This window comes from Pangasianodon hypophthalmus, chromosome 16, assembly GCF_027358585.1.
Source record: "Pangasianodon hypophthalmus isolate fPanHyp1 chromosome 16, fPanHyp1.pri, whole genome shotgun sequence".
NCBI classification, from domain to species: Eukaryota; Metazoa; Chordata; class Actinopteri; order Siluriformes; family Pangasiidae; genus Pangasianodon; species Pangasianodon hypophthalmus.
This window is the reverse complement of record NC_069725.1, coordinates 22,928,607-22,944,760: the sequence shown is the minus strand read 5'-3', so window position 1 is coordinate 22,944,760 and position 16,154 is coordinate 22,928,607. Positions and strand designations below refer to the sequence as shown.

Sequence of the window (16,154 nt, the reverse complement as noted above, 5' to 3'; positions counted from 1 at the left end):
ATTGAAGGTAATCATAACAGCCTACAAATTCATGACATCATAAGTGCATAACGACCACATCGCATTCCTCGCATTACCTTTCAACAAAAAATATTTCTACTCACAGCACTCCTTAGGGAATCTGGCTTTCAGGTTTGACCATATTTTAGAACAAATAATTGTTCAATGAAATCTTGTAATTCAAATATGCAACTCAGATAGACTAACTGGGAAACAACAACACACCATTCTGCTGCGTGGATGCTTTCTGAAACATTCCTAATCTTATTTAAAAAAGCGTAATAGGTCTCATAAAATATCGGACCTGTAAAACTCTCTTGCCTGCTCCTATTTGCACGGATAATGTTTTTAAAGGTTGCCTCTTGTCGCTGGCTGCATCCCAAACCACATACCACACAAAATTGAATGTCAAAATTGTACACTGCTGTAGGTTACTTATTACCACAATGTAAGGTTTGGGACATAGCTTTAAAGCCAACTCTTCTTAAAAATAATGAATTACTTTCTGCAGTCTAAAATGAACACTACAACAGACAATACCACTGGTATTATACACCATATTATACACCATAACAAATTTATGCGCTTATGTTTAGAGTGTTTTTATCTGAAAAACTGAATGTGCTTGAGTTCTAGAGCAGCCACGGACCTGGTGCCTACAGTGGGGTTAGCGTTCATACCTTTTCTTCTGATTTCATCCATACTGTATGAAATCCAAACAATTTGTCCTTGTTTGTATTGTGCTTGTTCGTATTAAGGGTGTAATGTAATGCCACTATCTGCTTAATGCTCCAAATATCTGCATTCAGATTTATACCCAAAGTGGGCAGGGCCTAAACCAGAAAGGTTTTTTTCTTTCTTATCTCCAATATTTTGCAAACATACAATTGTAGAGAATGTCTTTGTATGGTATAACATTACAATTTCCCTTCACTGGAACCAAAAGACCCAAACTGGTTCCAGCATAACGTTGTGCACAAAGCGAGCTCCATGAAGACATGGTGTGTGAAGGTTGGAGTGGAAGAACTCGAGAGTCCTGCACAGAGCCCTGACCTCAACCCCACTGAACACCTCTGGGATGAACTGGAACACCGACTGCACCCCAGACCTCCTCACAAATCCCCACAGCCACGCTCCAAAATCTAGTGAAAAACCTTCCCAGAAGAGTGGAGCTTATTATAACAGCAAAGGGGGAATAAATCTGGAGTGAGATGTTCAACAAGCACATATGGCTGTGATGGGTAGGTGTCCACAATCTTTTGGCCACAGTGTACCTGAGTGCTCGTTGCACCACCCGCCCACTTTAAAGTAAAAACCACCGGACTGAGTGGCATTTTTCTTGCATTCCACAGGATCCCAGTCCCAATGGAGATGTTTAATCCCAACCAGATGCCCTGTGAACCTTTGTGGTGAGCTTTCTGAAAAGAAAAACAAAAAGGAATAGTGCCTATTCGTATCTGTATTTGTATCTGTTTAGAACGCATTAGTTGTTGAAATGTATACATTTTTATGAGATCAGGTTCATTTAGCACTTTTGAAAATCAGCCCAAACCTTATGTTTAGTATTGACCAAAACATAAAGGACCTAAAGATAAGGGTTGACCTAAGCACAAGATCCTTGATGTTTGCCTTGATGCTTGCCAGACTAAGCATCAGGTCTTTCCCCCACCTACAGGGTCTATGTTTCACTCGACTGTTACAACCTGTGAATAAAAGGTGATACCTGTAGTCTAAAACCAGAGTCTTCTCACTTCCATGATAGTGGAATGAATCACCCAGATTCCCTCAGAACCTTCAAGAAACACCCAACACCCTGCTTTTCTGAGTATTTAAACAGTGAGAATGGTCCACCCCCCAAATAATATCTGGTCATTGGGTCATCCGTTTGCACTAGATCAGTGGGGTAGACGGGGGGTGAAACATGGAGCAACAAATGGACTCCAGTCAGTAACTGTACACCTACAGTTTAGCTGATAAAAAAAGCAGTGCTGGTATAAGCTTTAGGTATGTAAATATTGTCATGGTTTAAATCCTGCATTGGATTGGAGTCCCATCCCTCAGACCTAGTGTTCCTGGCATAGGATCCACTGTGACCCTAAGATAAGGTGCTAACAGAAGATGATTTAACGATCATTAAACTGAACATTTCCTCTAACCCTTGCTACACCGCTGTGGTCAACTGGAAGAATATTTATAAAAGGAAACTTTTATAATTTCCGATGCATTAGCAGCTCTGTGCATGGATTTGAACCTGCCTAATGAATCAATTTAAATGTAAATCTTAAACAGGAACAAGATTCAGAGTTCCTGCATGATCCCAAATCAAAGTAAACTGATCTTTGTGTTGTGACATATTTTGGGCAAGAATAAGAATCTTAGACAAGTGAGAGCGTGGATTCCAGATGGCACGGAGATAAGAGAAATCAATTTGCGAACCTGCTTATTTACTCTGCCTTGTTGCCGTCAGCTCAGATGTGACGAGCACAAAACGCTTCGATTGAGTGCCGACAAGAGGGACATAAAATAAACAAGCCACACTCGCAGATATCAAAGGAGGCCTGTAGGTGGGCCGGAGAAGCAGAGATAACAAATTATACGCCTGCCCAACACGGTCACAAATGATCTCCACCAGGGCCAGTCAGGCTAAATGAACTGAAACGAAGCACTGTGTTTGCAAGCGAGTACCGAGCACAAACAGGAGATCAAATGATTGCAGAAGAGAGCTCTTTACAAGTGCGTATTAGATTACTTTGTGTTCCTGGTGATAAAGATCAGTTAGAAAAGGCTTTAAGAGGGACTGTGTGTTCTACAAGCCTGTGCCTGCAATCTAAAAGTCAGAGAGCAACCCCATTCAATTATATTATTGTATATAAAGAGCTCATTAAAGGCAAAATAAGTACGATTTAGATAAAACAGACTGGAACACACTGAGCAGAAGTGACTAAAGGTTTGTGATGATGTGTGAGATTAAGAAATGATTCACTTATGCAGACCACACCAGAGGTGTATACACAGTTACACACTGATGTCTCTAATGTTATTGCTTCAAGGGAATTTATCCACATTATCCATGTGAGAGAGAGAGAAAGAGAGAGAGAGGGGGGGGGGGGAATAATAAAACAACACGATTACCCATAAAACATTCAATTTTGTTTGGTTATTTGCATATGCTCGTTCTGCTTTCAGTTAAAGATCTGAAGTCACTTACTCAGTTACATAACCCAAATCTGAATCGCACATGGAAGCTTTGTTTAGATTGACATTGCTGATCTGGAACATTCGGTTAGTAAATGTAGCAGAAATGCACTTGCAGAGTCCAAACACACACTCAGCGACACAGTGCCGTGCGCTTATCTGCTCATAGGGGCACCAGGAAAGGATGAAAGATTATTATTAGAGACTGCAGGGGATTTTTTTTCAGCACATGTCCACAAAACAAGGTCCAGAGACAAGACAAACACACACAGACGTATACACAGACACACAGACTAACCCAGGCAGTTATGGCCGTCGTGTGCTAGGCGGAAGCCGTCGTAGCACGTGCACCGGTAGTTTCCTGGGATGTTGATGCACTCGTGGACGCATCCTCCGTTATATTCGCTTGCACACTCGTCGATGTCTGCAGTGAGACACGAAAAGAGGGATAGAGAGAAAAGAAAGAATAAACATGATTAGCATAAAGACAACATAAAGATGATATAATATCTTTATACACCTTTATCTTTTACACCTGTATACTGTAACGATTAATAATCCCACTATCTGGTACCACGCAGAAGAGAACGAGTTTGGATCGTCTCACGGTTTCTTCCACATGTCATCTCAGGGAGTTTTTCCTCACCACTGGTGCTTCTGGCTTTTTCATTAAGGATTTCTGTAAAGTGGCTTTGCGATTGAACAACTTGACAAATTCGATTCATTTTTATCTAAAGAGAACCAAGATACACGTGCTGCAGGGTGGCTTTATTTCCTTTCCCAAGAGACACAATCCCAACACGAGCATAACTTAAACCACAAACAGCAACGGAAAACACTTCAACGAGAGATATATGAGAACTTAAGAATGAGAAAACACTGCTGAGTAATGAGAATAAACACTAACAAGCAAAGCAAAGGAAAAACAGGGCCGATATATACACAGCCGGGAACAGAAGAAGAAAACACATGGGATTCCATGATGGTTTTTTAATGATATATAAATGACCTTTGTAAATGTTTTCCCCAGTATCCTGTACTGACCTGAATGAAACAGTTAGAAAATGAAGAGGGTAGTTGCTAATTTGAATCACAGAGGGCATTCCTGATTAATGACTGGGCTCTGAACTGCATTCTAGGTTTTTTTGTTTTTTACACTACTTGTCCTTCTCCAGATGTCTGTCTGGGGTTAGACGTGGTAGGTGGTAGGTGGATTAGCTACACTAAATTACTCTAACTGTGAATGACTGTGTGCATGGTGCCCTGCCATGGCCTGGCTTTCCATCCAGGATGTATTCCCTTGTATTCAGGATGTGTACCTTTCCAAACCGCTGCTAATTTAACATATTGATGAACACAAGTCTGCTTTGGTTAACATTGTGCTGAGCGACAGGTGAGATTAGGCCATTATTTTCATCAAGAGAGCAGTTGCACACCTCTGGAATCCTCCCATAGTCATCCAAGGACCGTTCTTTACATTCATTACATCAACCCAAGTGAAGTTTGTTAGATGACCAGTGGATGAATGATTGGGTCAACATCACTGAAGCGCCAAAGAGCAGAACTTGCCTAAAAGACACTGCAATCTGACAGGTTCCTTTAAAAAAAGCTGAAGTTGCTGTAAAATTCAGCATGATCTGACCAGCTACCAGCTCCCAAAACACAGGTCATGCTGGTCAAACTGCCAGATCACTTTTGCTTTTTTTTTTTTTTTTTTTATAATAAGTGTTGGTTGATGGAAACAGTTTCTGAATTACTACTACTAAGGCAACTAAGGCAAGCCATGTTACACCAAAAGAAGTTCCTTCTCATAAACCATATTGACATTGACTTGATGACTCATCTAACAATCAAACTTCAAACTAACTTGAGTTCAATCTAACTTGAACAAACTTCAGTTGAGTAAAGGAACCACAAATTGATGGCAAATGGATGACTATAAAGTAGCACAATTGTCTAAATTCTTAATATATCACCGGGGTGCCGAAGTTCCAATGTCAAATTTGCCACAGCCATCTGTCGCCGCAAAATCCAAGAGAACATAACTGGACCTGCTATCTGCTCTCTCTCACCACTCATGTAGAGTAGGCAGAATCTAGACATGGCCAGTCTGTCATTGTGTCTTTGGCACAAAATGGCTGTTGCTGTGGACCACCGCAGTATCATCAACGGTCATGAAGTGAAGAACAGTTCCCGGCAAAAGGAGGTAGACTTCAGTCGAGCTGCTAAGGAGAAACCCAACAGTTGAAATAACACAAGAGCTCTTTAAGTGTTCTGCTCTACTAGGTTGAAAATCTTTCTTCTTTACTGGGTCAAGAACATGCAGGCCAACCCCTCTCGTTTGCTACCCAATTGAGCACTAATTATCCAGACTCCCCTGGTGCCCTTTGCTGAGTTTGCCTGTAAAGGAGGAATGTCCAACTCATGTTTGCAGTTCCTGGACAAATTCCTTCTCCTCCTCCTGCTTCTTCTTCTTCTTCTAGGTCTTTTTGCCTCAGCTGACAAGAAAAAGACCCCTAAACCTCAGTCTAGGTTTGTAAAAACCACAACAATTTAGTTTTTGTGACTTTTCAGCACAGCTTACATCCTAAAATGGAACTGATCCTCAAGATGATTAACTATGTCCAGGAAACCACCCCGGACGCAAACATTTCTGGAAAATCAGCATTGTCCACTCACTTAAAAGGCATTTTGTTCAGTCATTCGGAAACTCAGGTCACACCATAAATCAAAAGATAACATCGGCACTCTAACACCGGGTCAGAGCGGTCAAGGGCAGAGGGCTTCAGTCACCACTCTCTCAGCTCTCATTCATTACAATCACACTGTTTACATGCCATTACTCAGAAACAGACAGATGCAGCTGTTGAAATTTATTGTTTTTCATCCAAGAAAAATGCTTTTAATGAAAGGAACCTTTGCAGTGCTGCAGTGTCTTTAGTGGATATCATCGCTCCATTTATGCTACTTCTTTGTATTTGTTATCGATCTTTTCTTGGTTGAGTTCAGCAAAGGCTCTGGAAGGATAAGGATTCACTGATTTCTCTTCCTTAGAGTGCTGAAATGCAGTTCAAACAGCACATCCAGCACATCCAAGTCAAGGCATTCAGACACTGATCCTAGGTCAGCAAGGAGTGCAGTCCATCTGATGCACAAACAGTCCCGAGCACGCTGGCCCTTTGAGGTTTCGCCTGGGGCGTTTGTAGCCAGAGAGGGTTATTTGGAGAGCCGAGGCAGCCAGACAAACACAGCGGCCTCTTATACCGCACGCGCCCTCTCTCCTTTCCTCAAATCTCGGCGGACGTCCTCTCATAACTGGCAGTCCGCCCACAACATTTTACTCAACATCCAAGCCTTTTTCTGCTTTTATGACTTAGTTCATGTCCTCATTTATAATGCTTATAACATTCATGGCAGGCAGCCACAGGCAACCGAAGGCCAGGAAGCACGAGAACAGGAGTGAATGCAGGAATGTTGATGGGACAAGGTGAAAATTGTCTGAGCGATAAAAGGATAGATGGATGAGCATTCTGAAGAGCTTCAGATCCAGAGAAAAAAACAGCCTGTGGCTCCCAGCATCCCCCTGCTGAGTATCATATCGCCGCCTGCTTGGCAGCACTAACAGATGCTCGCTTTCAAATCCTAAATAATCACTAAACATGTGTAAGAAATTTCCTTCTCTATCACATGAGCAGTGGATAGATCTAAATAAAATCTTTTCTTAAGTGCTCACTTGATCCTGCGACTCCGTTCCCCAATGCGAGTCGGAAAGTGCAGCCAAGGAACTGAAGGAGTGCAAAGTTACTGTACGCACAGATACACATATACACAACACTAACACTGGGTAGTTAAAGGTAATGAATGCTCTAACAAATCATACAAACTTCTTAGTTGGCTACAGAAAGCTTTACAGGTTTGCTATACAGCAGGTTCCAAAAGTCTATGTCCACTGCCAAGAACTCATAAAAAACTAATGCAAATTTGTCAAATTGCATTTCTCAAACACCTTTACCCTTTAACCAGAGTGTACTGAACACAGACGATTGGTCAAATGCAAGCATCCCAGAATCTCCAACACACTGGTGAATTCTGATTGGTCCGAAGGTGATTCATCAGCTAAAAGTCATGCTTCTGTGAGCCGTACCTTCACAGTGCTTTCCGTCTCCTTTATAACCGGACTTGCAGATGCATTTGTACGATCTGAATGTGTTCTGGCAGATAGCGTCAATGCTGCAGTTGTCCGTCGTCTCCACGCACTCGTCCACATCTGGAGAGAGAGAGCACACAAGATATGAAGTTAGAGGACATTGGGTAGAAAGGAAGAATTTACTATACAGTTTTGATTTATCGATGATACCAGGGTGTAGTAGGTTCTATAATTTGGTGTAAGTGTCTTTGTGTTACAGGAGTATAGATGATACCCACAACACTTTCAAGAAAGCATATCACGACATTATGACAAGTGACTGCTACTGTTGTCACTTTTGGGGGCGTGGGCTCTTTTTTGTTCCAATGAGAAATGGTAGAAGCCAAAAAAGAAGCCAAAAGCTAATTAGCTAAATTAAATAATACACTAACCTGTGCTAAATTTGGTTGTTTGATTTACAGGTTATGTGCTAGCTTTCGTACTAGCTTCGTTCTCAGATTAGATTAGCAAAGCAAGCTAACTGTACTATCTCTGGCACTTCCTTCCACGCTTTAATTTTCTTCATAATGCCTCTATACACATTTAATAAGAGGTTGTATATTACAGTATTAAAGATGAAACCATGGTTATAAGTTTTCTTCCAGTAAATGCGAACTAACTGCAGGTAGGTAAAGTTGTGAGCAGGGAACTGAAGAAACGTTGGACCACATGCACCATAGGATTGGTTTGAGAAATCATTCCAGCCAATAGTTTGGATTTGCTGCTTTACCTTTACTAATTCGCACAGAACTGAGAAAATCTGAGTGCGATTATCGCTTGGTGCTGCTGCTGAATTCTGAATGCTCATCTGTTGCTTTGCCACTTGTTAGTGTGAACCTAGGGTTTCAATATCACTAACTAATTGCAAAATGCAGATCAGCGTACAGATATTTTTTTTATGCTTTGTATCACTTCAACAAGTGCGTAAGAATAGCCCTTTCATACTTACAGTGCGTGAAACTTCAAAGTGCATGGCAAGAACTATTTTCTCCCTAAGTAACAACCAATGTTGTATCTTCTTTCTTTATCATTTCCTGTTAAGACCTTCCCTCTCATCTCTGTATCTTCCCGTGAAGGCTAGTTCCCGTCACAGCAGAGCGACTGAGTAAACTCAACAGTATTACCGCTGCCTCCAGCTGCACCATTTAAAACCAGCACATCAAGCCCAAGCCAATATCTGCCTCAGATCTCTTCAGGCCTGGATGCGCTAAGCTGATTGCCCTGGCGTGATGATCTGGCATTGATTTGGGGGTTAAAAAGAAAACCCCACTGTTGCTTCATACCTGAAAGCACGTGCAAAGACGCAGCCGCATGATGAACAAGTTAGCAGGAGATTCGCGTCTCTGTCTTTACTTAAACGCAACAACAAACAATTCTACTATTAGCTGTAATAGAAACAGACGTGGCTCTAATCTGGCAGGCTAATCAGAAAGGAATGTAGATTGCAAATTACGGCTCTTTTTTTGTATCACGTTTGTTGCGTCGCATTAAGAGAGTCGTTGCCAGTTCAGGCACATACAGACAGACGAACAGAAGAAAATGTTTAATCTGAGTAATTACTGCTGAATGTTTATCATTACAGGAGCAGCTGCCTGTCACTTTTAATACCACCCTCTCTTTTTTGTACAAAAACACTCAAAAGTTTTGCCCCTGAAACTCCATAATCTCTTCACAAGCGCATCCAAGGAATTTCGGACAAAGACATGAGGAAAGGAAAAGTGGAACTGACCTGGAATGGAATGTTTATTTTGGTCTCTAATTTAATACCTTGAGCTAATTAGAGTCATAAATAAGCTAATACTGGTGCACCAAATTGGTTGAGAGACTAAAGTTTCCATCCATAAAACATACCGAAGGCCCTTTCGGGGGCTTATCCCCCTGTCTGGTTCAGTGGCACACATAGCTTTATTGTTTAACCGAGGCTTGTAGTGTAGAGCTCTAAAAAGTAGACATTTCTGTTTATAAAATTAAACAGAAAACAGAAGAAACCAAAAAAATGAGGGAGAGAGAGCAACAAGCTATTCTCTTTCATTTAAAAAGCTGAAATCACTAATGCCAAGAACAGTTTAAGCTAGTTTTGGAAACTGTTTACACGAGGTTGCCTGAGTGGCTTATTAACACACAGAGGAGAAAAAAGTCTAAAATATGGTTGTTTGAATTAAAGAGATAAGAATAAGAGTGAGAAGATTAAACTACAGGCAGATTGTACACTGTATACTTTATGATAATCCTGTTTAAAAGACAGCTTAGACTAGCATAAGATGGTTTACTGGTCTTATTTTTTTCAGGCTGGTTTGGCTACTCTCCCACCCTGGTCTAGGTGGTGTTACACTGGTCTAGCTGATTGGCCAATTTGACTCCCAGCCTGACAGGCATTAGTTGGTCCCAGCCTGATCAAATCAAACAAGTCGAGCTACCAACCTGACGAGCTAGACCAAGCCTGACCGGCTAGAACCGGCTTGCAAGTGTCCAAAACCCCTCTAATACCATAAAACCAAACCGGCCTAACCATCATAACAAACAGACCTGACAAAGCCAGAACCAGTCTGGACAGCTAGAAGTAGCCTGACCAGCCAGAACCAACCTGACCATCCAGGCTAGTCAACCCATCCAGCTAGAACCAGCCTGTAAGTGTCCAAAACCCCTCTAATTCCATCAAACCAAACAAGCCTAACTAGCCAGAACCAGCATGCCAACTAGAACCTGTAGGTATCCAAAAAACCCTCTAACGCCACCAAACCAAACAAGCCTGACCAGCTACAGCCAGCCTGCAAGTGTCCAAAACCCCTCTAATACCATAAAACCAAACTGGCCTAACCAGGTAAAACCAGCCTGACCAACCAGGCTTGTCAAGCCAACCAGCTTGAACCAGCTTGTAAGTATCCAAAACCTCTCTAATACCATCAAAACAAACAGACCTGACAAACTAAAACCAGCCTGGTCAGTTAGAACCAGGCTGTAAGTGTTTAAAACTCTTCTAAAACCACCCAAAACAACCAGCTAACTGTTCCAGACTGTTTTTTTCAGCAGGGAACAGCCAGCTGCTTCAAGATAATGTGATAGCCTAGCTTAACCTAGCTTAAACTTAACAGCCCTCAGATTCGCAAACAACCACATTACAGCTGATCTTAATAATCCAGACAGATTTGTATGGATTTGTCTTTTTTTCATTACGTGGGCCCACAGATTTTTTTCACACAACTACAAAGATGAGTATCTGGACAAGAGTCGTGTAGGGTAAACGTAGTGGCTCTGTGGACTTATATATTACTCAAATGTAAAGTGCATTTGATGAGAAACTGTTTACATTAGGGGGCTTTTAGAGCTGCTGTACTGTATCTACAGAGCACTTGAGCCCAGCAGACGTGTCAGAGAAAGACTTAAATTGAAAGGGTAATGCATCATCATTTGGTGGTGTGGTGATACATAGCAGAGGAAAAAAAAAACAACTCTGGTTTACAGCAAGCTAACTCACACATTTGCTCAGATATAGACTCCACTTAGTTTTCTAGCTGGTTAGTTTCTCAAACTGACTAAAAATCCTAGAACTTTCTATCAGTGAAATGTACTGAAAGACACAAATGTTTCAGTCCTACCTAGCTTTATCGTTTAAACATGGCTAATCACGATTGATTCAGGAGCTCTAACCACATCGGATGCTTCCAAAAGAACTCAGCAGGTAATTTTTGGAAGATCTGAGGGTCTATTTCATATCTTTGGCCAATAGGAGATGCCAAATTAATCAACTTTAAAAGAAATACTGAAAGCAAAAGATCAAGCAGATTGAGTCGCCTGGCTAATGAGGGCTAATCTGCTCAGCTTTGGCCAAGGGCAGAAATTCTGCTCCCAGATGACCAACAGGGAAAACTGAATGATTACATGCTCAGATCATACCCAGAATATGCATCTAGTCTGTCCTTCAACCAGCAGAAAGCACCTAATAACGTTTTAATGATCAACTGAAAATTGAATCTGAAGACAAATAATTACTGGTAAAAGAAAGTGATTCCAAGTGTCAAGCATCCAAGGCAAAAAGCCACAAAAAAAAGTGCTGGTTCAAAACACAAATGCTTTTTTCACAGAGCAAATAAACATGTCAGCGTTAATCTGTCTGAAAGTGGGCTTTTAAGAACATTCCTCTGACATTTAAAAAGAAAAAAAATACGCTTGGGCTAAGTAACGCATGCCTAGAAATTGACTCACGCTGCTTCTTTTTGCTCTCCCTCCTTTGCACTCTATAAACTGCATACATTATTTCTGCACAATATCAATATCAATATCAATATCACGGCCTGTTCAGACTCAGTTTTCCATTTCAAAGAATCAATAAAGTACAATGCTATACATGCAGAGGGTGTCGAATTAGCAATATACATCAGGGAAAATGGCCAGTTGTTTGCTTTCTATGACTTCAGAGAGATCGCTCCTGCTCATGTTTAGTCACTATATGTAGAGTGGATATGTAGAGTGGAGAGAAGCTCCTCACCGAACTGCAACACACCTCGCTCATCCAGCCATCCTGGCTACACAATGCTACTATTCTTAATCAGGAAATGTGGAACTCGAAGCACAAAGGAACACGTAGCCTTTTGATTACAAAATGATTAACCCTTTAATGGGAAAGAATATAAAAACACTTACAATGAATTATTACTACTTACTTTCTTTTTTTTCTCCAGAATATATTTATTTAAATTTGTACGGTTTGTGTCTCCCAGGATACACTGCCTGTCTGGGTGTGTCTATGTGTATGTACTGTATATGTGTATGTATGTGTGTGTGTGTGTGTGTGTGTGTGTGTGTGTACATATACATTGCTGGTTAAAAGTTTAGAATCTGCTTTAAACCAAAAAAATTTTCTCCTCTTTCTTTGTTTGTTTCTTTCTTTCTCTTATCTCCAAACCTCCTGCCTTTCTTTTTCTTTCTTTCTTTCTTTCTTTCTCTCCACTCTTTTCTTTCTTTTTTATCTCCTAACTTTCTGCTCTTTTTCTTTCTTTCTTTTTCTCTACTCTTCCCCCACCCCTTTTCTTTCTTATCTCCAAACTTCCTGCTTTTCTTTTTCTTTCTTTCTTTCTTTCTTTCTTTCTTTCTTTCTTTCTTTCTTTCTCTTTCTTATCCCCACAATTCCCCTACCCCTTTGTTTCTTTCTCATCCCCAAATTTCCTGCTCCTGTTTGTTCTTTCTTTCTTTCTCTTTCTTTCTTTCTTTCTCTTTCCTTCCCCTCTGTTTTCAATAAAAAAAAACATTGTTGTGATCAAATCACATTTTTTTTTTAAATTAAAGTTGAAAATAGAGATTTTGCCCCTCAACAATGTTTTGCAATGTTTTCAACAGCTTCAAAGGGAACAATTTGTGTGGAAACACTGATTTAACTCTTTCTGAACGCCTTACTGGCAGTGAAGGTTCAGGAAGCAGTTCCAAGCCTTTGGAGCAGCAGCACTGCAGTGGTTAGAGTGAGGGGTGGAATTAGAAATCACAGCTTTATCGTATGACTTCATTTGTATAAATTCCATTGGAATTGCTCTCATGTCTATGAATTTTGAGTCAGATCATGTTGTTTAAAGCAAGATCACTGAACCTAGCTGCTAAATGAGCCCACAAGCTAAATAACATTACAGCTAGAAGCTTCCGTTTCTCTGAGACTGGCACTAGGAAAGCTTTAAAACATCTTATCACACCCTCATCACCATCTACAACATGGCTTTATTAATAATTAATTATTGTGCGAGAAGACAACTTGAAGATTCTTGGAAACTGGCTTGACCTTTGAATAGAACATTTGTTGTTAGGAAATTCCTCAACAAAATGATCAGATGATGTTCAGATAATTCCTATAAATCTTATTATATACTTGTTTGTAGTTACATTTAATGATGTGAATGTCCAGACAACAGCTCACTTCCTGTTCTCACTTACGCAGTCGTTCCCTCAGCAGCCTCTCTTTTTTCTCTCTCTTCTCCTCTGTCCTGAAGACTGTCCCATGTTGGGAAACTTACTGACTGTTACAAAGCACTGACACTGGAGACTCCTTCCATAAACATTTAATACACAGAAAGCGTCACAATACCAATGATCATATGCTTTTCATTTTTAAATCCATTTATGAACAGTCATAGATTACATGAAGCGTCTGCCATACAAGTATGTATTGTACTGAAGTTGTTACTATAGAAATGATAACGTATTAGAAGAAGTGCATTAATATATATATTTAACTGATATAATTGATTTGTAAAATAATATAACTGATGTATGATTTGCAGCTGCACTTCCGTCAGAGGTGCTGTTAGAGAAAATTAATCAACACCTTCTGACCGATCAGAGTCAAGAAATATATATACGTATATATATATATATATATATATATATATATATATATATATATATATATATATATTACACACACAATAAGAAAATGGATGCACTGACAATATACTTTAACTTTGTTTAACTGCAATATAAAGCTAAAATGTCCTTTTTTATAATATAATTATAGTTAATATAAACCCATTTCTAGAAAATTGCTTTAACCTCTAGACTATAGTGTTATAAACTATAACTATAGAGTTGAATTTAATTAAATCCTGACATTATCCTGACACTAACTACTTAACCGGGAAGGATGTGGCCATTTCTTTTCCATCATTTGTTAAGAATATAAAGTTACAAGTGTCAAATCAGACATCTATCACAAAATGTTCCAAGTGGTGCTTTAAAATGACTAGTTTGCAGCTGGTAATTATGTGTTTCATGAAGACATTAGTGGAAACTTGTAATTACTGTAATCTCAGCACAATGTGAACGCACTGTTACTGCCAGAAGCATTGAATCAGTCTGACATCTGCGTATAAATCTATTACTCCACAAGGAGCGTTTATGGAGTACAGTATCAGTCTGACATTTAAAAGGTGTCCGACATCAAGACGCTTTTTAAAATTAACTCTGAAAACCAACATGTATCACAATATCTAAGTTTGCTAACAAAATTCCAACAAACCAGTAGTGCTGTATGTAAAAAAAAAATTTTTAAACTGAGTGTAATGATACTTTTAGAGAAAAGAGAGGTTAGTAAATTCTAATGAAATGGCATTTGGCAAGAGTAAATTGAATAAATAGACCAAATTAAAAATGACTGAGTACAGATACGACTTCGGAGATATTAATTCGCTCCTCTCAAAGCCACAATCTTTACAAACTGTTCTAAACTAACAGAACTTCAAAATTCTGCTTTCAGTCAGTTATAATAAATAATGAGCTAGCGCTGACATTTGTTTCTTTAGTTTTGTTCTTGACCTACGACGGCAATGTAGCGGAAATGTAGCTAAGAGTATGGACGTCTGTGTAAAAATACATTCCGAAATTTTCATATATCTGAAACAAATAACATTTTAGTTATGCAATGTAACCTCATTTTATGATATAAATAAAATGAAAGATTTTGTAAAACAGCTATATAATTATCCACACAACCACTTGCTTTTCACTACAGTTTTAGGAAGCAGGTCTTACACCTCAAAATGATACCAAACTGTAAAAAAGGAGAGTTTCTTCAAGACGTGTGCTACTGCATGTGTGTGTGTGTGTGTGTAGTTGTGAGGAGGTGCGGGCAGATGATGAGGTGCCAGGGTGCTTTTCCTGCCCTCCGTATTGCCCCACTCGGGTATATTTAGGCGCCAACTACGTTAAAAAGGTGTGCAGTTCAAACACGGGGCAGTGTTTACTCAGAGCGCAGAGACCCTCAGTGTTTACATACATACACACACACACACACACACACACACACACACCTCTTCTCCTTTAGCTCAAGATACCAGAAATAGTGCACTTCAGAGACAGAGAGTATGAGAGAGAGAGAGATAAAACAGACAGACAGACAGAAACAGAGCGAGAGAGAGTAATAACGATAGAGAGGGAAACTTTTTCTCTCTCTCTCTCTCTCTCTCAGAGAGAGAGAGAAGTAAAACAGACAGATAATTAGAAAGAGAGAGGGTGTGAGAGAGACAGAAGGAGAGAGGGAGACAGAGAAACAGAGAGAAAGACAGAGAGACAGAGAAGGAGACAGAAACATAGAGAGCGTGAGAAAGACTGACAGACAGAAGAAAAGAGACACATGGAGAGAAACAGAGAGGGTGTGAGAAAGACTGACAGACAGGAGCAGGACAGAGGGAGACAGAGATAGAAACACAAAGGAAGAAAAAGAAAAAGAAGAGAGAAAGAGACAAGACAGACAGAGAGAACACTACACTGAAAGATAGAGTGCGAAAGATATATTGAGGATATTGTGTGTGTGTGTGTGTGTGTGTGTGTGTAAGTGTGCAGGGTGTGAACACTGACAGCTCGTCACACTGGGTTATTAGGCGACGTGCAGACTGGCCGGCTGAAAAAAAGTGTGTCGATGAAACGCAGACGTCAACATGGGAGCAGAATTTAGCATCCCCCCCCCCCCCCTGCCCCCCCACCAGCCCTTTTCCTGAAACTAATGAAGGAGTGCACTGTGTGTGGACGGAGCAGCTCGTAAAAGTAATATGGTCAGCTCACACATGTCCTCTCAGCGCTGCACACACTCGCCACTCCGGACTCTTTCCTGCCTTCAAACAACAATCAACTTACAGGAACTCAGAATGATGATCAACTCGGAGCTCTCAGACACGGAGACGGTCAGGGCGATGAGGAACTTGGAGCTCTCCGAGACGGAGACGGTCAGGGTGATGAACTCGGAGCTCTCCGAGACGGAGACGGTCAGGGTGATGAACTCAGAGCTCTCAGAGACGGA

General features: G+C 40.4%; 1 protein-coding gene across 3 annotated transcripts in view; it reads right to left on the bottom strand.

The window, feature by feature from the left end:
• The window catches only part of scube3 (signal peptide, CUB domain, EGF-like 3), a 92,433-nt gene that overhangs the window by 56,294 nt on the left and 19,985 nt on the right, over positions 1 to 16,154 (bottom strand). For all 3 annotated transcript variants that reach the window (XM_053240739.1, XM_026920077.3, XM_026920078.3), the window contains exons 2-3: positions 7,340 to 7,462; positions 3,494 to 3,619 (exon numbers count right to left, since the gene is read on the bottom strand). In XM_053240739.1, the coding sequence (XP_053096714.1) occupies positions 3,494 to 3,619; positions 7,340 to 7,462 (249 nt within the window). The remainder of the gene's footprint in view (positions 1 to 3,493; positions 3,620 to 7,339; positions 7,463 to 16,154) is intronic.